The sequence below is a fragment of the Phalacrocorax aristotelis genome, chromosome 4 (assembly GCF_949628215.1).
Source record: "Phalacrocorax aristotelis chromosome 4, bGulAri2.1, whole genome shotgun sequence".
Classification (NCBI taxonomy): Eukaryota; Metazoa; Chordata; class Aves; order Suliformes; family Phalacrocoracidae; genus Phalacrocorax; species Phalacrocorax aristotelis.
This window is the reverse complement of record NC_134279.1, coordinates 20540126-20566546: the sequence shown is the minus strand read 5'-3', so window position 1 is coordinate 20566546 and position 26421 is coordinate 20540126. Positions and strand designations below refer to the sequence as shown.

The 26421-nt window shown below is 41.0% G+C and overlaps 1 protein-coding gene and 1 long non-coding RNA gene across 6 annotated transcripts in view; one reads left to right on the top strand and one right to left on the bottom strand.

Annotated features, from left to right (window-relative positions):
- Positions 1-26421, bottom strand: part of MAML3 (mastermind like transcriptional coactivator 3) — a 255986-nt gene that overhangs the window by 219751 nt on the left and 9814 nt on the right. The window contains exon 1 of one of the 5 annotated variants that reach the window (XM_075090547.1): positions 15808-16096. The exons of 3 other annotated variants lie outside the window; for them this stretch is intronic. In XM_075090547.1, the coding sequence (XP_074946648.1) occupies positions 15808-15810 (3 nt within the window). In that variant the 5' untranslated portion in view covers positions 15811-16096. Of the gene's footprint in view, positions 1-3285; positions 3381-15807; positions 16097-26421 lie in introns of those variants that run through there. One more of the 5 variants, XM_075090548.1, reaches the window with a different exon arrangement.
- LOC142056175 (uncharacterized) lies at positions 9541-18109 on the top strand. The gene is made up of 2 exons (XR_012660249.1): positions 9541-13306; positions 16824-18109. It is a non-coding gene; the product is annotated as an uncharacterized LOC142056175 (long non-coding RNA).

The window sequence follows — 26421 nt, the reverse complement described above, 5'->3', positions numbered from 1 at the left end:
TTCAAACTAAGGATATACAGAGGAGACTGAATTGCCACTCCAGCCTCTCCCTTTGCACAGCAGAGCCAAAACTTACTCTATCCATCCAGAAGCAGTACAGTGCTGTATTTATTTTGGTGTTAGTACAGTAAGAGACATCTTCATCAGCTGCACTGACACTGTGCAAGCGACTTACCAATGCCATTGTTCTTAGACATGGGATTTCATTACATAAAGCCTGCCCACTGAGAAATATGAGGGGGTGGGGGGGACAGGAAGGAGAGGGAGGGAGGCTTGAAACAGAGAGGGGAAAAGAAACCTCAGAGATCCAAAATAAATGATTCTTGATTCACAGGGAGGCAGGAAATACAGCTCACACCCAAACAGAGACACTCCTCCATGGCAGACAAGCATCCTGATGCTTGTTGGCTTTGTTGTTACAACAGGAAACTCCCCCACCCGGCTCTGCAGCGCTGGATTGTCTGAGGCAGCCACCGGGGGTTTGCTTTTCTGCTTCCCTCGCAGGAGCTAGGAGTTTGCTGGAACATGCTGCAAAGCAGCTGAAATGAGAAACATTTCAGAGATGCTGCATCTTTCCACTCACTCGACAAATATCTTCTTTAATTCAAAGGAGTGACAGTTAACAAGATACTACCAAAAAAATATTTCCTGTGGGTTAACGCAGCAAAGAGTACAGTACAAAACTCATGATACGCCACCATATGGCTTCTGCATTTTTACTAATAACTTAAAATAACAGGTATTGTTGTAAAGGCAACAACCACAACACTGGTACAGGTTGTATGTGCTGGGATTAATGGTAAAGTGATTTCTTATTAATTTTTTAGGTCTAGCATTTTATCAAAAAACCTGAGGATGGAAGAATAGTGTTTTTATTTAGGGTTTTTTTGACCTAGAGCATGATTAAACTGTTTCAGAGCCAGGAGTCCCAATTTTCCAGAAAGACTGGGATGTGAAAACACTGCTTACTTTCAAAACAGAAAAAGACACTCTGTCAGCAACCTAATAAAATACCTTTTAAAAGGCAAGGCTTTATATCAAGCAATAGCTGCAGTCACTGTTCTGAGCAGAGAAGATGAGACAGAACCAGAGAGATCTGTCCTGCTGCAATGAACTGCAAACTTAATCAGGATCCATATCGGTTTGAAATATGTAATCTGTATTGTCCATTTCCCTCCTGCTCTCTGCGTGCGCACAGATGGCCAAAACCTTACAGCTAAACCTGAGCAGTGGCTAATGAGGTAATAACTCTGTCCAGCCTACAGCTTCTGTGGTTACTTCCAAATTAACATCCCAACTGCGTTATCAGATCCACAACACCAGAAACAAGAGTCTAGTTCACCAGCCAGACCATCTTGTTAGTCAGGAAATGGTTATAGCAGCTACATTTCGGTACCTATTTTTGCTCTTTAAAGTTGTGTACAGCTACTGTAAACATACACATCAAACCATTTCTATGTTCCAGCTTCAAGAGAAACAGAAGAGCAACAAACACCACTGAAAAAACAAAAACAAGCCCCTCCTGCCCAGACTTTTCCTGAATACTAATGCTAAAACTATTACAAATGCTAATTTGGTACCAACAACCTATGATTAAAAAAACAATGAAGCACCTCAAGCACATGAATTAAGGCATCATCTTAAAACAAGCTCTTTTCATCTTAAGCTAGAAAACCCTTACATATACACATCTGGGTCTTTTTTTGCTTTCAAAGTTTTATTAACGATGCAAGTCTTTCTGTAAGAATCTAATGCATTTGGGGTCTGAATGAAAGCTAAAGACACCACAGTACTTTTGAAGAGAGCCACAGATGAAGCCAAAATCTCAGTTAAGATTTTTTTTTTCTATCAGTAAACACACACTGAAGGCAAGCTCATGGATTACTGGGATGCCTACTGAGTTCCTCACGTACCATTACCTAACATTCAGCACTTGGTAAAGAACATCACTACTTTACATATGCTTTCAGTCAGTGAAGTACTTAAGCAGTGGCAAGGATACACTTTCACAACACTTCTGAGGAGAGGATCTCAAAGCTTTAGTAACACTAGTTTATCTTTAAAACAGATAAAACAAGAACTGTAAAGAATAGGAAACCAAAGCTCAAAGGGCTGGTTTCGTTCTCCATGATGCACTGCTCACCAACGGCAAAGCTTGAAATAGAAACCTTAGTGCTCAAGTCCTTTTCATGTGCTCAAACCGTCAGGCACTACTCACTCAATACTATATATTTCTTTTTTAATTTTGGTCTTGTATTTGTGCATGATGTTTAACCTACCTAACATCTTCCACCAATAGAGTAGAAAAGTAGACAAAACCCCCAAAACTCTTGCAAACATACTGACCATTACAGAGAAGGAAGAACAGATTGTTTGCCCAGAGCCAACTGTTGAACTGCAGGACCCCCCTTTCTCACCTCATCCTTCACTTCTCTCTAAAACACTGAAACATTTAGAACAGGGGGGGCAGAGACCTACCCTTGGTTAAGAGTGTGGCAAAAAATCCATTACCAAAAAAGGAAAGCACCCACTCCTCCACTCTCAGCCACATCAGAACTTTCCTTTACCCAATGTCTTTGCTAGATCTTGGTTTTCTTTTTGTTAATTCATTATAAATATTAAATAACTCCCTACATCAATAGTATCCTTGATAGATTTGTAAGTCAGTATTTGCTTTTTAGTTAAACCCTCCATACGGACCTTTGGTGAAAAATAAAAGCTCCTCCTACTATCAATAAAAACATTTGTATCATCCAAAAACCCAGAGATACATCAAACCAAAACATGTAATGCTGGGTTCTAGACCATGAAGAAGCCAGAAGGTCGGAAAGCTCTAAGCCAGGAAGTTAAAAAATAATTTTATTTCTTTTTTTTTCCATTTGAAAATTGTAGCCATCATCAGATTGATCATACTTTTCAACTGACAAAACATTTACATTTACATTGCTTGGCTGATGTTTTACAATTCACAATTCCATGCAGTTAGCAATCCCAAGCAACTCCAGCCTCACTGTTGACCGCTTTTTCTTGATTATGATTTGGTTTTATGTTCCGTTTATGATCTTGCAAAAGGCGCCACGATTCCAAAGGTGATGACACAAAACCCCGCAATGCCTAGCCAAGCACAAGATTAGATGCATTCTTTCAAATGCCTGCCTTACTTTCGAGTCTACTTTTTCCCCCCGCAGTTTTAGTCTTCGATACTCACAGTATCAGACAGGTTTGGGTTCTTCCCTCATAAATGCTTCCCATACCTGCCTCTGCACTTGAAATAGTGAGACCTACCTTGCCGAAGCAGGATGAGTAGATGAGAGCGGGGCTTGCCAAATGTTGGCTGCCCCCGGGAGATGAAGTCACTTTCCCTCTCACTGCGTTATCAGTTGCTGACTAGCTGTCTAACAGAGCAAATGAAATGTAGGATAGAGTTGAAAACCAAACTATTCTGTGTGCACTCTGAAGCAATGTTGATTTTTCTATGTACAGTTTAGCCAAGAGCATGGAGGACATGAATTTATGCTTTGGACAGACCACCAAAGGCATATCTGAACTAATAGATAGCATATTTCAAACAACAATGGAAAGAGGCAGGCAACTCTTCCACAGGATCTCCCATAACTAGACAAAAGTAGTATTTCCACTTTAGATCAGAGTAAACTGACAAGAACAAAATCACCCCAAAGCCACCCAACTAAATTCCCATAGGCAAAGGAAACAAATACTTAACATTTGACTAGGAAAAAAAGTTTTCTTCTACCATCATTTTCATTTTTCTCTTTGCAAAGAGTTTATCTCCATTAGAGCGCGGAGGTAGGTCAATAGCTAGTACAAGGCAGTGATACTTAGCCAAATTACACAAGTTAACTGATTTTAGTGTCAGGAATTACTGTAAATCTCAGCACTTTGAAAGGTGCTGTCAGCTGGAGAGGGAAGGAGATGAGAGTCAGAATCTATATGGAACTTCATGGAATACAGACTACAAACCCATTAGAAAGGTAACTGCTCTGAAAAAGAAATTACTTTGCAGCAAGTCTAACGGACATTTTCGATAAGACGTCTTGACTTTAAGATGGTATTTCACAGTTTAAGTTTTGATATCCCTTTAACATCTCTACATCTGGTCAACTTTCTATGAACAATTACATCCCAAGATACAGCAGTGAATACATCATATTTTCCTCAGTTAGTACTGAGGTTCTAGGGTCTGTTCCAGCTGTCAGGTAGAAGTATTTGCCTTTCTTCCCATTTCTTTTCCATCTTAGCCTAAGACCATCATCATCTTGACTTTGAGAAAGTGGCAAAGGCATAATAAAGACATATATTTGTATATATTTTTCCCCTTTAAAACTGTTTTTGCTCATGTGAAGGCATAAGCACTCTAAAGAACCATCCTGGAGCCATCTACAGCTTTCACAAAAAGCTGCTTTTAAAGCTGTCTAGCTCTCTTCCACCTGATCCTATAAACACTGCTGGCAATTTTTCCCCCATGCCTCTAACATATTTTCACTTAGCACCAGTCTGATGTATAAGATCTGACAGCCAGGCAGTTATAGGCCACCTGCATCACTGTCGCCATGACAACAGTGAAAGACAATCCATGATCCCATGCCCTGGTCACACGTTTCAATACAGCTTATCTGTCCAAAGCCACTGAGTCTAATGGAAGAGAGTAATTACAATCTTCCACTCATTGTCAAAATTCTCACCATATAATGCTCTTCAAAATTATTTTATTCCTCTCACATGGCTGCTGTGAGGGGAAAAAAAGAAAACAAACCAAAACAGAAAAAAAAACACCCCAAAAAAGGCAAAACAAAAAAAAAAAACCAACCCCACACAACCCTGAAAGAAACCTTAAGTGGGTTTGGGAGGGAGAGAAAGAGAGCGAAGCAAGGCTGTGACCGATACAAAAATGTAGCAGTGTGAGCAACTGTCTCCTTGCAAGTGTTAAAGGACTAATCAGAAGCAGGGGAATGTACCAACCCCTAAGAGGGATAAATGAAAATTTCTTTTCTATTTGTAGAGCATCACTTAAGATCCTTTCGGCTTTGTACTGAAGGCAAAGAGAGGATATCAGGTGCCCTCTTTTCCCCTCCCCTTCCTGGAAAACTTCTTCCTATCAAAATGAACAAGCACCATACTGCACCGTGCGGCAGCAACAGCTTCACCGAGCAGCATGGCTCTTCAGATGATCATGTCGCTACAAACTGAGAGGGAACCCTGTGCCTGAGACAGCTGAGTGGCAGCTCCTCCTCTGCATTTCACCCTCTTTAGCAGAATTCCAGGCTATCCCTTCATCTTTCATTTTTAAAGCAGCGATGCAGGGAACAGCTTCAGAATCGTATCCTTTCTGATCACTGTCCCTAAAGGGGCACTGTGTTCTCTCCGTTTCCGGCAGAAAATGCCAAAACATATTCTTTTGTCTATGGCCACAGCCATAATTAGGATGGACTGATTGAGCACTTTACCCCAGCACAGGAGGTCAGGGGAAAATTAGACTCAGTTTGCACCTGTAAAACAGGGACATGACTTCCCTGCCTTACAGGCAACTGAGAGGATAGCCACGCTACAGAGTGGAATACAACACTGACAAAGACCAGCGGCACCTATTTTGAACTATGGCAAGTGATGGACAGCAAGTGCCCCGGACCCTCATCCTGTGGTAGATACGAATCCAATAACTTCTGGCACAGAATTTAGTGCTGGAGGATCAGGTCACAGCCATAATCATTGAGAGAAGGTTCGCTTTCTGCTTGATATCCCCTGTCCCACCCCTTCCTTCTCCTCCAAGCACCTTAATGCAAATCAGTCAGAATGTCAAAGCTCCAATTCATTAAGCACGTAATACCTCTTGAATTAGTACGATACGATAAATCAGAAACAGAGAGACAAAAAGATACAGTAATTTATTAGAATGTTTCATCCACCCATGCCCAAACCACACTAGTAAATAAAAATGTCAGATGACTGCCCATTTTAGAGACATATTTTTAGTCGGATGCTTTAGGCCACAGTGTCAGCACCAGGAACTGAATGCTTCATTCACAGCACATTACTTGCATTTGCCATACACTGTTACCATGGATCAGCTGACACACAGTAACTCGACTGTACGCTTGGGCCCCAGAGTCCTAACTCTCAACTCCCAAACCACAAGGTAAATAAAAGTCAGTCTTTCTTGGTCTGTCCTTACAGGAACACAAATAGGTCCGAGGACCCTCAGCCCTAGTGTAGCTCAAGTATGCATCTGAATACTTGTGTTACCTCTAGCATTCATGGCAAAATTACTTTAAAGAGAAGCGATGCTGTGATTTAGTGAGTATCTTTTTAATGTATTAGCCAAATAAAATGTTATAACCAATGAAGGCAATAGTATCTTTAAGCTTCTGTAGAGCTGCGCCTCCCTGCCAAAGCACGGCGCAAACTTAGTGCCCGGCACGTGACGCTGCCCACCACAGAAACGCAGCCATCCCTGTGGCTGAGCACCAGAGGCAGCCAATGCTGCCTACGCAAGCCGTAGGGGTACTTTCAGAGGGGCAGCACACATGGCCTGGCATGGGGCTCAGCCTACACGCAAGATCCCGTAGACAATGAGTCGTGGAATCTCTACTGATGACAAGTAGGCAAAGCTCTGCTTTCACCTGGCATTTTTTAGACAGAAGGACAGATTTTTCAGCTGGTGTAAATCAGGCACCTCAGCAGACCTGTGCGGATTTACACCAGGCGAGCACCTGGTCCGGGGCTCCTATCTGCAGAGTGCCCCCTACCCCTTCCTTCTGGCACTGGTTCAGCACCATCTCAAAGGGAAGGGTGCCACCTACAGCACTGCGAACAACTCTTCCTCTAGCACCATGGCTTTTCTTGGACGTCTCCCAGTGAAGAATTAATCAGGTCCAGCTGCCTGAAGTGGAAGCTTGGCAATTCTTCCATGACAGGGGCAGACAACGTCCTCAAGCTGGGGTGTTTTTTTTTTCCACTTTATGAATGCAGAGGTACAGCCTCTCAAATTCCTTGCCTTTATTTCCTTGGTGTCTTACTGTTGCAGCGTGTTTCCTCTTCTACTATACTTGCATGTCAGTACTATCAAAACCACTGCTCTATCTTAAAAAAAAAAGTAGACTTATCTTAGAGTGTCAAACAAGCTTTACTTTAGAACTTCTTCAAAGAAGATTTGGTCCCTGCCCCTCCCACTTACACCCTTAATTCCTTTTTCTCTGCTTTCCATGGGAAAGATCAACTCAAATAACCTATTTTCACTCTTGTATAAGCCACATCTTTTGCAGTTCCTGTGTGTGCAACATCTGACCTCTGAAAAGGTATTAGAGGTGAGGTGCCGCTTCCTTTTTTTAATCTCACTAAACCACTATTAATTCATATAGGAGATGCATAACCAATAGGTAGAGTCTGAAAACCAATTCTCGCTCTTACGGAAGCATACCGGCTCTATCCGTCAATGCTAATCTGAGATAAATATCCCTGTGCAGAATACATGACACACACACTGTCCAGAAGGAAGACAAAGAAGTTGAATTAGTCTGACAGAACCCACCTGCCACTGTTGATGAAATGGTTGGTAAATGAATAGGTATCCACAGCTGCTGCAGAAACTAAATGCATAATCCAGTAAACCAGAATAACAGTTTAGCTAAATATGAGGATTAGGTTCTCTTTTCTTCACGCTCTGCTTTTTATTATGCAAGAATTTTTCTAATTATTACAAATTTGCAATGAAAAGCAAGCTCTGGTCACAGTGCTGAGACTCTACAAAGTCAGAAAACAGGAAAAATCAGAATTAATAACTGGTTAATAGCTCTAAAGGATAGACTGTTTAATTCATAACTGCCTGAGTGTTCTCCCTTGCTTGGGGTGACTTTAGGAATGACACCAGTGAGCCAAGAGCCACAACAGGAAGCTTCACTGATGCCTGATGTGGTCAGAAAGCATCTTGTCTAGCAAATTCTGGATACCATGAGACAAAATCTGCTGCTGATACACCAGGCATCTCCATGCCTAGACGCCTGTGCTCAGGGACCGGCAAGAAAGCAGCCGCGGGGGGATAGCCACAGGCCACTGCCACGGAGGGTCTTTGCCAGCACTGCGTACAACTAGTCTGGAGTGGGGAACAACAAAAATAAAAAAGACCCAAAACCAAAAATCACACTAGGAACAGTCCAGGGAAAGGTCGCAAGTCTCCCTTTGCACCAATCCAGCCATTTTGGTGCTGTGTGTGTCGGGTGCAGTTCAGTTACTGGGCGGAACAGGAGCTGGGAAGCTCCTTCGTCAGCTTTGCTGTCTCCCACATACCCGCTGTCCAAACACTGGGCTTCTACATGGTGATGCGTCCTTGCTTCCCAAGCTTCCCTCACATCTACAGTTGCTGCAAGGACCTAACTCCTTACGGAGCGTGGCACGGGGTGGGTGGGAGCAGGACAGCAGGACACACTGCTTTTGCTGGTATCTCGTGCAGGATCACTGAAGACTTCACGTTGCGGCTTATTGGCAATGAGCCAGCTGGAAAGGGCCAGATAGAGAAGAAGGTCTGGTGGCCTGACAGCGGACATGTGAGGGCAGAAAACCAAATGCCCAGTATCAGAACTCTGCTCTTCTGTTCCTCTCACACTGTTTTGAGGCATTCGGCCTGTTAATACTCTTACTCCTGCGGCTAAGACTTTAAACCTACGCGGAAACCACTAAGACTCAACGAGTCTTCAGGCTTCAGAAGAACAAAATCCTGCTACTGAAAGTGACATGGGTCAGAAAAATCTTAGTTAAGGTCTGATCTATCTGGATTTATATATATTTATATATAATATTTATAGCTATTTATATTTAAATAAAGGCTACTGGAAGCCAAAATGTGATGAGCACAGCAGGCAGGAGAAAAAAACAGAAATGTGAATCACACTGAAAAGTGAGGGGAAGCGTCAGAGAAACACCAAAAACAGCAGCCAGAGAGACCTGCATACCTATGCATCACATGCTTCCGCATCTATCGTGCGTCTCCTCTATAAGTACAAGTGTCTTCAGCAGGCAGTTCGAAGCAGCTGAAGCTGCAGGCCACTGCTGTAGCTGGCAGCATGCTGAAGAGGAAAGGTATAATACTCGATACCGGCTTCGCCAAATGAGGTGTTTTCAGACAGACATACCAGATACAGGTGTATCTGCACATTTAGTACTTGCATACAGTGACTGCTTCTATGCTAATGAGCCTCCATGTTCACAAACAGCAAGTCAGATGTTCAGCTAGACATTCATGTTCAACTGGACATGTCAGGCAGACATCTCCAGCTTCGTTGTCACTGCACATGTTAATCAGTATCTAACTGCATTTTTGTTCTGGTATTTATCCATCCTCTCAGGGTTAATTTATTCAGATTTATTTTCATACAGATGCAGAATCTTGCACTCATAACAACACTTGCCTGCTAGGCTTTACATCAACCCAAAGACATGCCTAACTTGTGTTGCCTAAGAGCTATCGGGGTTTTCTTTTTGTTGTGGTGGGTTTTTTTTGTTTTGTCCTTTTTTTTTTTTTTTAAATCCTCACTAAGTTTAAACTCTTATCCTGCAGGTTCCCGTGTGTTTCAAAGCCTCACCTGAAGTCCAAGGGTGGTGTGGGCTTGCCAGTTGGATGCAGTATGTAGAATGGAAGATTTATGGCAGCTGGGACTAATCCCACCAATACTTCCCTAGTTTATTTCACAACAAGCATGTGCTTTTCACAGTGCTGACCTCCTGCTGAAACCAAGAAACATAGCTACTTCAATGAGAACCGTTGTAATACGGCTTCATTTGTAGTTCACTAGTAGGTACAGACTTACAGGAGTGAAACCCCTTTCACTACTTCTTTCTCAGATGTGTGAAAAGGATGGTTTTGCTAATAGTAAAAGAAAAAAAAAGTATTCCTTAAACTACTGTTTTGTAGTAGTATTGCTTGTACACAGCCTGGTGAGCATCCAACCCACGTAACTTTGAATCTGTTCAGTCAGTCTTTCCTCAGGAATAAACACAAGAAATCCCCTAACAGAGATCTTCACCTTCCTGAAAGGCAAGCCACAGCATTCCTTCCCTACAGCAGACACCCGGCCAATCCTAAAGACCATATGCAGCAGAGAAGGATTAATAAAAACATTTACTTTTCTAAGATACAACAATTAACAGATTTGCCGGATGAAAACAGAAGCTATGTCACAATCAAAAATTCTCAGCAGTGACCATTCCTGTATGCCAACAAGTAAACTAATATTAGTTGTAAAGAAAGCCACAAATCACAATCAACTGCATCTTCTAAAGTGAAGCCTGACTAAAGGCAATCACCTACAACGTGAACCTGGATGCCTTTCCTAATGAGTAATGGGAGGTGTTAAATTACAGGCTGCCACTGACACCTCCCCTGAAAAAGCCCAGCTTTTAGGGAAGGTGAAGACTTATGCAACAAACTAACAACTACGGAGAAACCAAAAGAACCCTCTCTAGCACTCAGTGATACTCCAAACTGATCTAGAAATATGCACTGTATTTTTATTCTTACTTAGTGAGACACAATTTGTAAAGCTATAACCATAGATTTTCATAAATAAATCTGTTTAATTTCTCTTTCCACCCTGTCTTAAGGAACAGTTAGAAACTACTGATATTCAGAGCCATTACCAGCACCTTCTCCTTCCCTTCTCATAATAGATGGCTCTCTTAGTGAGTTTTCATATTTCTCAGTAACGTTTATTACATTAAACCCTAAACCTGCCTACAGATGAGAGAGTACTGAATCTAATCTCAGTCTGGAGCACATTGTAGCTATCCGTACAGTTTGTTCAAGGCCCTTGCTGGATCAGGTCCTCAGAGCAGATTATCTGGGAGTAACTGTGCCTACCAGTATCTAGAGAAAACATTATGTGTAACTGAAGTTTCAGACTGCAGGAAAAAGTGTTTTCTAGCAAATATTGCAATAATTTCTCACGGAGGGGGGGAAATGGAAGCATTTTTCCAGTACTGTTTCTCAGTTACAGCAATTCAAAATAATTAAGATTACATTATAGAATATTTACTCCAGCATAACTGAGGGGCGAGGGGTGCATGTGGTGTGGTTTGAATTTCACAGAAAGGCAAGCTCTGTGAACCAACTGTGAACGCCAGTTGGATTTGGGCCGAGTATTCCAGATATCATTAAATACAGAAGTAAACTCTACAGATATTTATTTATTAACAGTTGTGATGTGTGGCAGACCATTTCTACTCTTGTGCTACTCCACTAGGTATCCATTTTTATTCCTACAAAACCAGTGATGACTCATTTTTCGAGACTTCATCATATACAGAAGTTTTGTGCCGTGTAGGTCTGCAGAGAAGTGGCCTAGATGGATTTCTCTACATTCTAACACAAACGTAACTGGGAAAAGGCGATTAAGTCACATAAACATTTCTGCATTTGTCTGTTGCATATCATCGTTTTCCCATTTTTCCCACGGTCCAATTTTAGAAGTTCTATTTTTAGTCTATCAGAATTTGATCTTTTTCCATGGTCAGAAAGGAAAGGTTGGTCACAACTGAGATTTGCTAATGTTTTCCTAATCAGAGAATCTGGGGGAAAAAAATGTATACAAATATGTTTCATTACTCTGCACTCAATACCTAACCCCAAAGAGCAGAAGAGAAAAAGAGTTCTCTCTTACATGCATATCTACAAATTAAAAAAAAAAAACCATGATATTCCAGCAACCTCCCGCTAAGCGCTTTCCAATATGGTCCACCAGGTTACAGTTAGCAAACTACACTTAAAGTATTCCCAAGAGAGAAAGGCTGTCTTTTTCTACAGAAAGTAGCATTTACTGCATTAAAGAATATCGCTATGGACTGCTGGATTGGCAACGGCATCAATTATATTTTCATTAGGTAAACATAGACTTAGATCAGCACTTTTGGCACAACTACATGCCACGCTATGTATTCTTACATAATCTTTAAACTAACTGTTCATTTCAGTCGCTTCTAATAAACACCTCAAATTTTCTTCTTTGTCTCTGTGCATGTCCATGCACTGCGGTGAAGCAAACTTATGAATCAAAGCCACAGAGAGCCATGCTTCTTATTCACCTTGATCAATGTTGCATCCCAGGCGCACAAGGTACTTCCCAAACACAGCCACAGACTCCTTGTTCCAGGAATTACTGGGAAAGGTTAAAACCTCATAACTTCCCCTTTGGTTTTTACTGCAGCAAGATCTGCACAATCAGAAAAGTAAAACATACACCAAACAATCTCTTTCTTTTAATCCCCACATATACCCATTTCCTCAAGGAATTTTACTGTCAGGCACCCTCATATTTCCCCACCCATGTCCTTCTAACAATAAAGAGCTATCCAAATCTGGTCTTCAGCAAATCCAGCACAGACTTAAAAGTCACTGGTGACGGAAACATATCTCAATCTGTACCAATTTTATTGTAATTTACACAACTAAATAATGATGATGAGACTAGATAAAAAGACGCATTCCAACAAGACAGGCTAACAGATACTGAACAGCAGCTGAATAATATAACTTGAACTCACCTCTACTGGTACTTCAAACGTTTTCAGTTACATTTTATTTTTCCCCTCCTTTAAGAAGGTGAAAACTAGACATTGAACAGTCTAGGCGCTGAAACTAAGACTCTGGAGATGATAATAGCATTTCCCAACCCTCAAGCCCATCTGCTAATTAACTCTAAACATGGTCGAATGAAATCTGGGGTATTACTCTTGAATTTAAACACAAATATTTCTTTTGTCACAATGTCTGCACACTAGTTATTCAGCTAGAGGTGGGGGAGGGAGTGCTTTTCAGAACCCTCCACCAAAGCAACTTCACAATTCTAACACCTACTAAAACAGTAGACCGCCGCTTTACAATTCTATTTCTACCAGAACAACTTCTGTGTTTTACTTAAACATTTTGTCTTTCTTCACTGTTTTTGACACTTCTGAAAATGCAGTTGGCAAGTAAGAAAACTTCCCGTCATGGTATCTCATAAAACACAGTTAACTTAGGTAAACAGGAGTAATCAATGTGCGCTAGTTAGCAGAACAGCGCATTCATTAGGACTGTTTGCTCTGAGGACCACAACGCACACCTTCACCACCCGGCAGCTGAGCATGGACAGAGCCCATCTGATCTGGAGGCTGGAGTGGAGAAAAGCACCACTTTCTACTATAATTTCAAGCAGAAGGAAAAGGGACCAGGAGGACCAGAGCTTGACGTCCTCAGTTAAGAAAAAATATCTCATCCACTCACCAAGTTTTAGGCCAGTAAAAATGAACAGAACTGAAAATGGTAAGAACTTAAAAGAAATTTGCTGTATATAAACAAGCTTCATGATGATACAAAATATTTACTGGTCACAAACATCTGTGGAAATTACACATTTGTGCTGCATTATCACCTAAATTATACTGTTAAGCTACTCAACCACCCCTTGCTTATTCTGATACAAGATAAAAAAAACACAAAGGACAATGTTTAAACTGATGAGCACAGCAAAGGAAGTGCAGAGAGGTATCAGGCAGTTAAACTGTGTAAACGACTTAAAATAGAAGTAGTGCTAAATGGTAGAGGAGCCTGTTCCCGCTTAGTTTGAAAGCAGAATGGCTGATATAAATCAAAGTGATTTAAATTGCTGGTTTTAATCAAGATTTAAATTATCAGGCAGGAAACTCTGATCTGAATAAATCAGTTTCGGGGCATTTTTTGGTTTGTAATTGTTTTTTCTACAGAAGGGTCAATTCTTACTGGTCGGTAACTATTAAAGCGTGTTACTTGGCAACTCCGTATGTCCTTTGCATTAAATCCTATACTTTTTCTCCATATGTGGAAGAATTATACCGTTGTACGAAGGCTGTATTCCTTGCAAGACAATTTCTTTCTCTTTTAAACTTTGTTTGTGATTGCTACAAAGCCACAGTCAGATGCAAAGTAAAATTCTAATGAAGCACAATAAAACATTATTTTTTAAAAATTAATATTTAAAAATACCTTCAGTGTACCTGTTATGTAAGAATAAAAGTCTAACAAACTGGGATTTCTCTGTATTTAAAAAGATTTTAAAATTACTAGATACCTTGTCTTTTGCCCTATGGGAAGCAGAAATCTCTTCCTGCTCTCAGTCAGCTTTCAGCCTCAAATGAACTAATTGAGCTGAGTAAACTGATGAAGACACCATGCCAGTATCAGCACAGAAGGCTCCTATTGTCTTGGTTAGAATTTTAGGACCTCCCTGTTCCAATTTATTTCCTAAATGTCAACCTCGGCTGGTCCAATTTCCTTTAAAACTTTAGTATAAATACGGCGCTCGGTCGCTTTTTTTATGGTTGGATTACTTCAACAGGTGACAGTAAGTTTAGGTATAAGCGATCCTATTTTCACATCTAAATTGTGTTTAAAAAAATAATTTTAAGTTTAGTAGTTGAGATCACAGACCTGAATTGTTAAGAACTGCATAAAAAGAAGTGTTTCAGGTTAGTGATTTTTATCCACCCTCATTGGAGGGGGGGTGTTTTAAAAAAAAAAGAAAAAGCAAACAAACAAAATCACACACCAAACAAGGGCCTGAGCAGAGAAATGGAAATGAACCCCTATGACAAACAACTCATGAAAGAGTAAGTGCAGCTGACATATGAAGCAAAACCCCCTCAACCATCAGTTTATTCTGGTCAGCTTTGAATTATCTTTTTGGAACGCAGACTGCGAGTAACCAGACAACAGCATAACCTCAAAAACTGGGGGAGGAAGAGCACTTTATGGACCTGAGGAAAAGGAGCATTAGGATAAGATATCCTAAATCTCAAGATCTTGTTTCAAAATTTGTCTTACTATTCTAATTCCTTCTAAGTAGGCGAGTTATATGAAAATCGAGACGGAAAGTGCGTGCCAGCGGTAGCGATGCTGCTATTAGTGTTTCTTCACTATGCCAGGGACTAGGCCACTGGAAATGTGAAAGACAGCTCTGTAAGGAGTGATCAACAGATATGGCTTAGTTTTAGTGTCCCTGTATCCTTCTTCAGCTTGCAAGGAACAGGATCACTCATGCCTGCAGAAAAAAAGGCAGCAGATTTTTCCTTGACCTAGTCTGATCTATTTTACTAAGTACTGTAGCAGTTCTCCAGGAAAAGACACAGAGTAATTGCTATTACTACCAGCATAATCCACCTTGTGTTTGTTTCTTCTGCCTTGGCAAATTCTTCACCCGCTGTCTCTGTCTGTCTACTTTCTGGGGCAGAAGCTGAGGGAACAGGGCACAGTACCGGGTGGTCAGTAACCCATGCATATAAAAGTGATCAAAGCCTAAAGCATACAGTGAATCTGCAAGCCTTTCTCACGTATCAGTCCGTGCCAAGATAGGAAAAACAAATGCTGAAATACTGCATTATGTTTGCTTTAAAGCTGTTGTCAAATCTTTCTCCCACTGCACAAAGTCAGCAAGAGAGACTGCGCAAGAAGTGCATTGAAAGAAACCACTATGGAAAATTATTAAATGAAAGAATAACATAAAACCAGAATATGCCAGGTGGAATATGAAAGGGACACAATTTGTATAGTATCTTTCTTAAAGCATTTGCTCCCCTACCACAAAACAGTTCGCTGAACAGTTGAATTTTAGCCCCAGAAGGAAATACTACTACTTTGGCCATTACTTTGATTTAATAAATTACATTGACACCTGGAGCAGATTTTGGTTGGATGGTCACCCACAGCATATATTATTTTACAAAACAATAATTAAAAAAAAAGGCAATTCAAACTTTAACCCCCAGTTGAAGAAGTCATGCATTACCAACCATCTTAGAAAGGCTCTGTAGAAACACACAACAGCAAGGCAATTCGAATTAAAATCATCACGCTTTTAGCACGAAGGTGAAGTCAGAGGCCGCTTCAGGGCCGAGTGCCAGCAGGGCCGTCCGGGGCACCCCGCCAGCACACCTCACGTGGGACGGAGCAGCCGCTCTCCCACACACCGCGCTGGGCTGCAGCCGGACTCCCCTCGACGTGGCTCCCCTTACACAACCGCATCAGCGGCGGCGACCGGGCACGAAGGGAAGAAGTCCGGGCTAAAGCCAAACAGATCTGCCCGGTGCCCATCAGAACGGGTGCTTTCATGACTGTGCGCACTCTGGCAGCTTCACGGGACTCCCCACAAGTTGGAAGGGAGCCAGACGACCTCTCGGCTGTTTCCTTCAGCTTTCAGAAAAATTTGTACTCTTTCTCTTGTCCGACTCAATTTCCAGCAGTGGGCAAAGATTAAATAAATATCCAAGCTAAAGAACAAAAGGTAATAATATAAAAGCCTCCTTCAAATTAAAATTACTTCCTTTTACATAAAGCCCATCTCTTGCTTGCGGGCTGCTGACCAGCACATCAAGCAACAAACAACAAAGAGAGTGCACATCTCCTGCCTCCCAAGCCTCCTTCCCCACAGCCCTGCCATAGCCTGGACAGCTGGCTGTTTTTATGTCCAGGATGGTGTGTGAGCTCAGGGCTTATTACCGAGGTTTTCCCCGGCACACAGTAGTAATGCCAAGGATTTTTTGATTTTGTTACTTTTTTAATTGTAGGAACAGGCTTCAGATATTATACATCTATAACATCTTACACTTTGTGAGAGATTTAAGTAACTATTTTCTTCCCTTAACTTTTATTTTAAGAACAGACTTAATTTCAGCATTTTTAATCATTTTGGTTAATTCTTTAAAGTACCTAATGTACTTGCTCATATAAATGTATTGAACTAGTAAGTGCTTTTAATATTAAATATGGAGGAAAACAGCGTTTTTATGCTTTTTTTTTTGTCCTCCAGAAAAAACCAAACCCCTGAAATCACACAAAGGAGTGGGTCAACCTAGAGCTCAGCACATGCTGATCGGGGACCAGCAGGATTCTGCCTCTCCACATTATCCTTCTCCAGCTTGACCAGCAAACAGGAGTGCTCGGATGGATCTGACAGGACAGCAGGGAACGACGAGCCAAGAGTACAGCCTTCTCATTCTTTACCTCACACTGCTGGTAGCACGAAGGGGCAGATTAATGCCCTTTTCCCAGTGCTTGCTCGTTTGCTAGACTAACACTGACAGGTGTTACTGCTCAAAAAATACAGAGCTGGCAGCACCTTGAGAAAAGGCAGTCAAACAAAAAAGCCTACTATTTTTGCCCATCAGGGTCTCCATGCCATGACAGGCTGAGAGGAATTAGCCCTTCCAAGTCAGCAGCTATTTGCTACAAAAGTTCAAGACGTGTATTTTTTGGTTGTCCTAAAGAAAACCTGCAGCCTTCATTACCATGTGGGTCAGAATATATTTCTCCTAACATCACACCAAATGAAAATAGCTTCACATACCACCACAGGGAAAGAGATTGCCACGTCTCCATTCCCACACATTCTGCTCAATGAGATGACTGGATTACAATCCAGTTTTCACAAAAGCAATGGTCTACCTCACAGAAGTTTCAGCCAGAAAGAATAAAGCCAACACTAAACAAATTTTTAAATATAGCCTAGTTCTGAAATTTCATCTCCCATATGTGACTGAGCCATTATTGAGATAAATCCATATGCCAGTAATAGCGGGTACTGAATTGAAGCAGCCAGTAAAACCCTATTGCAGAAACAGGGAGAGTTGTGTTGTGGGTTCCCCGCCCCCGCTGCCTTCAGAGGAATTAAACTAACTTAACAGTGCCAGGATGAAAGGCCTTTGCAGAAAAATGATTTTGGAGGAAATGAAGACTTTTTCCAATCACATAATTTTCTTGAAGTGTCAGGGCCCTCCAATTCTTCAAACTTCCACCTTACAAACGGAAATTAAAAGTATGGTCCCAGTTGTCAAAACACACATTTACCATAAATAAATCCATTAGCCCCTGCAAGGTTCTCTCTGTATGAATTATACCGTCTTATGAGCAATTTTGGCATGAGGCTTCTGAACTGTAAAGACTAGCTGTACGTCTCTTCCCCAATACTTAAAAAACTAATGCAACATCCTCTGCTACAAAGAATGATAGCCTTAGAGCACCATGACATATTTATTGTTATGAGAAAACATACTTTCACAAGTGCTTTAATAAAAACTGAACCATCAGTGGACATCATCTATGCTGAATGAAACCAATCATATAGCAACTGCGCATAAATATAAACGCATATACGGAATGTATGTACATGTTTACTGTGAGGAATTAGAAATACAGTATTTATGTGCTTTTACATCAGTTATGCCACCCAGACAAATAACACCGACACACAAACACTGAGAATTCTGAAGATTTGGGTCTTTTCCCCTTGAAGGGCAGACACAGGGCCCTGCCACTGGAAGTGAACTAAGTGGTCTGGTTTGCACTCGTAAACCCTTTATCCTCTTTCTTTCAGACAGAGCCCAGCCCACACACCTCAACAATCATTTGAATCTAATCTCTGCTACGCTTGCAATAACATCTTGCATTTGACATGGGGCTTTTAATGTCTGTATTAGTTTTTAATAGCGTACAATTTGTGGATCCTTAGCTTTCAGGGAGGGAGCAGGCATTTCCCAGCAGGGATGCAGATAACTTTCAGAAATTTCCCATACACAAATTGCTTTTCTTAACTGCCAGTCACAGAGTATTGCACGATTCCAGAAGCGTGCAGATCATATGTGAGAAATGACAGCTCTGGATTTCTAAATTCTAGAGTTTAGAAATAAAAACTATACATAGTGAGTACTGGAAAACAGAGCCAGGAAGTGCTGACATCTGCCAGAAAAAAGTTATTAATAAAATCTTTATAAATGGCTTAAATACAAGCAATGAACCTGTTGGGTTTTTCTTTTTTTTTTAAATGCAGTTTGCCAAAACTCGGTTTATTATGGTAATTCGCATAGTTCCATATGCAAGCATTGGGTTCTGCCTGTCAGTAGTAACTTTCCAAGGTATCCCCCCCAAATTTGTTCTAAACACTACCACAAAGCTTCCACTTCTGTCTCCATGGATTTCTTTTACTTTGTTTCTTATGTGCTCTGTGTCTCAAATATGAACTAAATAAAGTTAAATGACCCCTTTAATACCTCATTATACAAACAATCTCTTTGCAACATAACAGAGAATAAGCGATTGATTTCTATTTGTATTTACAGAACAACAAAAGGAACAGACACAATACATAAAAAGACAGCTGTCAACAATAAGAGAGGAAGATAAGCACGCTATTACTTAATATTACCAAAATACATGAGACCTTCCGTTCAATTCTACAGTCCCAGGAGAAAGAAAAGGGTCTCTCTCCTGGTCTGGTGCATCCTACATCCTGGGTGTGAAACTCAATGGATTTTCCCCTGCTCTTGCAACACTAAGAGTCTATATCATTGTCTTTACCTCAAGGCCAGACTCAAACTTCTTGGGATGAAGGCAAGTCAAATGACCTAAACTGAGTACAGATACTTCTTGGACAGGTAAAACATTGTGCTGAAAATGCACAGTCAGCTACATATGTCCTTCCGCCGCCCCCCTCAGATGAAAGAGAGCAGCTCTGTGATGTAAGGTCCCTTACTGAAATTTCAGTATTAGGAAGGTTTACTAGTTGAGGGATGCTGCCATCTCAGTATTTGGACTGAAACATTAAACACTGCAGATAAAACTTAGTTCTGTCAGTGACCCAAACAATTTAAGTCTGCAAAAGGCATGCTTTTGGATCACAGGAATGCTATTACAAAGCACTTTGAAGAGTTTTTAAGACATTCTTACAGAAAAACTCAGTTCTTTTGCCTGAGGCAGTAATAGCCCAAGTTGTGCAGGTCCAAGTAGGTCCGATGAAACTTGGCATTAATTCTCAAGCTCACCTGCTTAGCAGTATGCAACTCAGTCAACCACTCCACCGATCTGAAGTGCTAACCACCCGCCTCACACACTATGGCACAGACAGGACTGCTCGGCCAACAACGGGACACCGTTATAACTATGGCTTACTGCATTATCAAGTTGGTAAATCTTTCTGAAAATCCTGACTGTTTGGTGGTGTAGTTTGACCTCAGGGACAGAAGCTCATTCCCTCCCTTCCAAAAATATGAGATGCTACCACGCAAGGGAGAAGAACTATCTCGTAGCTGTTTAGTAACGAGGCTTGCGATGCACTCCTCAGCATTTCTCTCTATATCCATCAGAAAACAGGAACACAGCCAGCCACTAAACCACTCTACCTAGAATACTTAAAATACTTTCCACTTGTTCCACTGGTTTGAGAAATACACATTGCCTTCTACCTGCCATAGCAATCAAGTTTGTAAACTGTTTTATATTAACAGTGAATATATACACAGAGGGAGAAAACAAGCTACTCTTTGATACTTTTTTTAGCAAAACAAAGCTAATCATCAGGAGGAAAACCCACATCACTCACTTAACCAACTTTAGAAGTGTGAATCGGGTTTGGACATAAAGGACTTAAAATACACACATCTGTCTGTTACTAATGTGCAAGAGGTCACTTGGTCACTTTTCATGTGAACTGCTGTAGTCTGTTGGTGACTTCCAAGGACTATGCAAGAGGTGACTAAGAAAAGCAAGCCTGCTGTCTGCAGGCTTACATTTGCTGAATGACTGTCATAAATTCATTATATGTGACCCCGGAAAGTGTTTAGAATTCCTCAAATCTGAATGAAACCAAAAAAGCCCACCATCTAATTTAACAGTGCAGAAAATCAGACAGCATAACACACTAATGCTCTGATGGACCCAAGATCTGGAAAAGCAAGAAAGCCCAACTCCAAAACAACTGATTTGCCTGATATTTGTGGCCAACCATGAGTATGGCCCTGTTAAAAGCCCCAGCACCAAGCTCTGGCTACTCAAGCTAGCAAAAGCCAAGTTCATTACAAGCACCCATATTCTCACTGAGTAGCTGTGGCCAGCGTTTGGTGAAGCCCAAGTACACAGGCAGAAGCAAAGTTCTACTCTCCAGCCTGGTTCAACAAGCCCAACGTCCTCTTACATATTTCTGTCCCTCTATTACAGCCAACACCTGCGTCGCTCCACTCTGCCCACCCAGCCTGGGTTCTGTCCATCTCCCAACCCACGCTTTTCTCCTGAATTCCCGTCCACTTCCACAGGTCTCTGCAGTTGTGATGCAGTGCCTTCTTGTTTCTCCTTCCAAACTGGAAGGAGTTGACAGTGCAGAGAAGGCAAACGTTCTTATCTACCACTCCTAGGATGAACGAGATAGCAGTCGTTGAAAGCCGAGAGGAGGCACTGGGGGAAAGACCTACCACGTTCCTGCTAATGTAGGCAGGAACATGCTCTCACATGCTCTGGGTCTGCATGGGCACCTTCCAGTCAGTTTATCAGGGCTACAGGGAGACAGACTAAATCTTCAGCACACGTTAGCAAACACACACTAAGCACATTGCAAGTATATTTCCACCCTCTCCAGGTAATAAAGTACCTAATCTCCCTCTCCTCTCTATTCCCACTGCTGCTAGAGGTACCAAAAATGGCAGATCACAAGGTGTAATTCAGATGTACTACACTTCTCGTTGTAATGGTTTCAAGAACTTCCTAAAAAGCAGGGAAAACAGTGTATTTTCCCCTAATCCGATTCTCAGATTAAACAAGTGAACTACTATAAGCAAATTTCACCTTAGGAAGGCAGCCTTACCGTGATCTACATGCAAGTGCAATTGCTGCAGCACACAACTTCTGAGAGTGGTATCCAGATAGGTAGTGACAAAACTCTGTGATAAACTACAGTAACATATACATTTTGACTTTCTCATCTGCACTCAGACTACTAATCCATCTCCACTAGGACAACTGTAGAGACAGCTATACTTGGCATTCCACATTTTTAGGCAGAAACAGGCAAACCCAAGCAACCAACAAAAGCCCCAACGAGAACAACAAAAAAAAATCCCCACCCAACAAAACCCCCAACCAATTAAATAAAGGGCAAAAGCAAGAAAAAAATCCTACCTGAAGTGAATTATTGCAAAAATTCTATCAATATGCATTATAAAATTAATAATATATGGATCTTGCCCAGTAATATACATATATTTGATTTCACACTGATGGAAGTTTCATACAGTTGTAGGCATTTAGTTCCCTCCTTTCACAACAGGAAAGACAATTGATTCTCAGCTTATATATTGAATCTTAAAACATGTAAGAACCATGTATCTGTAAAAAAATACATCTCTAAATAATATGAAATATTTTATGTTAGTTTGTTTATGCTACGTTCCTCTACAGTACCCTATGTATATGACTTAACCATTGTTTTTCACTTACTGGCCTCAGTTTTCTTCCTACATTTACAAATGTCTAAGTTTGCAGATGAAGACCTCAGAAAAGCTTCTCTTACCTTAAAACAAAACAAAAAAACCACACACACAACCAGAAGAGGCAATTTTTAAAAACGGGGAAAAAATATGAGGTGAAGTACTTCAGTTAAAATTTGTTACATATTCTACTGTTATTTCAGATGACCAGCACAATTTGCTCCTGCCACTACCTTTATGAGCAAGCTAGCCTGACCAAATCTGTTCTGATAAACTCTCTGTATGACTTTATGACATATGTTCGCCATGTGTTCACTATCCACAACAGATAAGCCACAGATTTGGGAAGTAAATAATTCCGAAACCAGAAACAATGCCTTCTCAAGTAAACACTAGTGAAAGTTGACATACGGAACACACTGCATTAGAAACACCAATATTGCTAAGACTGTTTTTTACCTGCTGTGCTAGCAGGTTGGATTCTAACAGGTGAGCTAATTCTGAAATAAAACATCTGAGAAAGGAGGAAAAAAACAAACAACAAAAAACCCAAACAAACAAAAAACCTCCCACTGAACATCCTAACACTAACTTATTTAAAAATTAATTAGATCACCTACACTAATCAGTATTCAAAGTACAATATAATGAAAAATCCATTCAGGGAATTATAATTTACATCACCTTTTCTAATTCTCATATTACAAAGCAAAGTTGACAGAAGTTGCTCCATCTGTGATTTTTTTTTCCTGGACTACTTGAACAAAAATTATTATTGTATTGCCCAGAGTTGGATTCAGATAGAAGGAGAATAAAGCTACGTGCAAGTGCCTTTACCTTGGACACAGCAGCTCACTTGAGTATTACCTCGAGTCCCATATATAAGTCAAGGTATCACACTCCATGAACGGTGATACCTTTAACATGGGCCTTTCACAATTATTTTACCTAGTTTATTATTCTACATGAAATTAAAATGAGCATAAATACCTCTGAGCAGCCTGAAGAAAATGCTATTACCATCCTGTAAGATCAAGCAAAATAATATTTTGCCTTGTTTTATCAGAGAGACATAAACAAAGTTTATCAGTTTTCAGAAGGAAATTGGGAAACAAAAGAAATATCAACACAAGCACTTATTTTCCCCTCACAGGAAGGACAATGGTCACCTACCTGATACAAGTCCCCACTGTGACCAGCACGATGTCTTCTTTGGACTAGACTGGGGTAAAAAATATATTCTCCTCAGCCTTCTTTACACTTTGGATGATCACCTCATCCTTACAAGTAACCATATCAGTATTCCCAAAGGTGCTTCTCATTATGCTCTGTCTGGTGTTTCATAAACCGCTTAAGTATTTCACTCCCAAATTAACTACAGCAATGCACCACAACTACCCGGCTTTCAGCCGGGAGCTGAGCAGAGAACTGGCCAAGGGCAAGGGCAGAGGCACAGGGGACAGGCAGAACTTATTTCACAGCTTTGCTGGCATGGTATCTTCTGCCTCCCCTTGCCTCTGTTCCCTCTTCCTCAGTGCCATGCTGTGCAGTTTCACCTTCCACCGAAAAACAAACACTGTTTTTCTTTTAGACAGGTCATTTTCCCACTAGCCTAGTGCCACCAATGGGCTCACCAGGCCAGCACAAGCACCGGCACAGAACTGCAGCACTAAGGGAAGAGGAGGAGACCACCCCATTTAATGGCAGCAAACTGTTAACTTGCTTCAGCTGCCTCATCTAACCAACCCTAAGGCCATAATGTGTGAAGAGACTATAAAGAGGTTAACTAGCTGGGTTTCCCAGAGACTGTGATGCTTTCAGTACCTGCATAATAAGGTTATTGTATTGTATGCAGTGTGCCATGAGAATGCAGATATTTTGTTTGGATTAACTACTTAAAAGACACATAAACATAAGGTGTTCTTACCACTGGCTTTAAGTAGCATGAAATTTTACAGTAAAAAGAGAGTAAAAGACAAGTTTGTTGTTTCTGAGGAACCACTTTTTCGAGATATTTTGTGTCAAAATACCAAGTGAAAACCACAAAATACCGCATTTCTTGTATTCAACTATCAAGAAAGACAGTCTACGCCAACTTCCTAGAACCCTTCTCTGGCTGTAATAGACTGCCAAACAATTCATCACAGTAACAGCTGAGGGAGAGGTGAAGCTTTTAATGCCACTGGTCAAAATCAGTTTTGGTTTTGCTATTCTACATTCACAAATCTCCATTATCCCTACCCAGTGCTGGCATGTCCCACAACAAAATTGTTAGCGAGAAGGGCAGTAGACTCTAGTGTGAGCATAAAGTTTTTTGTTTTGTTTTGCTGTAAAGGAAATGGAAGAGAGAAAATAAATGGATTTTTTGTTGTTTTGCATGATGTAGGATACATATTAAAATGCATTAGAAAAAATAAGCCCCATTCAACTCCCCTGGGGTGAAAAAATGCAAAGCCACATTCTCCCAGGTGAATTTTCAAATCTGCAGCAATCCAACCTTTAAATAATCTTTCAGCCTACAAACTAGTTAGCACAAATTATTTGTCATCCAATTAGGAAAATAGATAGCACTGCAACCTCAGCACGGTATCTCCACTTTTACTGCAAGGCAAAGACTGCAAGCTAAGCTTAGAAATGTGCTATAATAGAAGGACCTACAGATTATTTTGAATCATTACTTCATATCCAGCCATGGATTACATGCCAGAACGCTTCAGACAATCTGGAGCTCAAACAATGCGGCCACCATTCAGTTACAGAAGTCTACAGTCTTCTGTATGAGTCCACTAAAGCCTTCAAAGCTACCTTACCTGCTTCAATGACAACTAAAAATATGTATAATGAATAGAGATCCTGCTTGCCAAAAACATCATTAAAAATCGGTTATTTAATGTCAGTAGCAGTTCCCTATGCTGCCTCAGTTATGCACTGGTATGCAATCCAGAGAAATTGGAACAACAGCCACCAGCCTGAGAGACAAAAAAAAAAGGAACAGCAGCAAAAATCACAGCTGAAATGTAACGATCTTTCTAGCAGTCTAAAGACAACTACTGCCAGCTAAGGCCGTCGTATCTTACAGTCATTTTCTCAAATACCAGAAAGTCTGTAACCACAATATTCTGCATTAAAAAAAAAGTGGTAGGAAATGCTACAATTTCTCTTTTGGCTAAGTGCGGGTCTATCCTCCTTAATGCAAGGAAATATCTTAAATGATTAAAAAACTCCAATACTTTCAGAACTCTTCCAGCATCTCATCTGCCACAACCCCCTCCCTTCCTCCTTTAGATATAACACAATGAAGAAGTGTCAAAACATCACAGTGGATTAGATATAAGCTAAAGGAAAGAGATAGAGGCTGAAAATATAGAAAATGGGTGCATATCAGTGGTTCTTAACTTATCGGACTAGTACATCCCTTTCACCATCAAAACTGATCATAAATCCTTTCACTTTGTCTTGCAGTGCAGTTTAAAAGCCGCATGTATGTACACATACTGGTTTATACAAACACACATGCCTCAGCATACTGGCTTCTTGTTGCGATAACGCCCAGGGTCAGAGCAAGGTTAAGGACCTCTGCTCTTTATCTAGGTACACAATATCCAAGGCCTTTCTGAAGGAGCCTGAGATTTTCACAAGCAGCAGAAAGACAATGCAGAAAATACACACCTTCATTGCAGCACATAACAGCTGTTCCTCTGGATCTAAAGACCAGAGGAAAACAGAGTTGAATTGTTTTATTAAGCCTAAAATGCTCCTGTATGGCACGTAGTTAAAGCAATGAGGGAGGAGGCTGAAGTGTGAAGAAGGGAGGAGGGGAAGAGGCACAGCCCAACAGCCCCACCTTCAATCATTTAAAATGCAACTCCACCAAGCTTCAGCTGTTGAGAGCTTATAGGATGCTACAGAGTCCTATACAAAAGCCTTACGGAAAGCGGCCTCAATAAGAGCCAAATATGGCGAAGAAAATCCTTGAACTGTTGGTCTTTTTTATTATTAGCGTAGTTACTCCGAAAGTCACAAATTCAAACCTCTTTTCTACTCCACATACACCGTGGTTGTGCAGAACTGACAGCAAGCAAGCAGCAACAGCTCATCCACGCTACCAACAGCGCTGCAGCGTTAGCCTTAGCAGTTACACAAACATACAGAAAATAC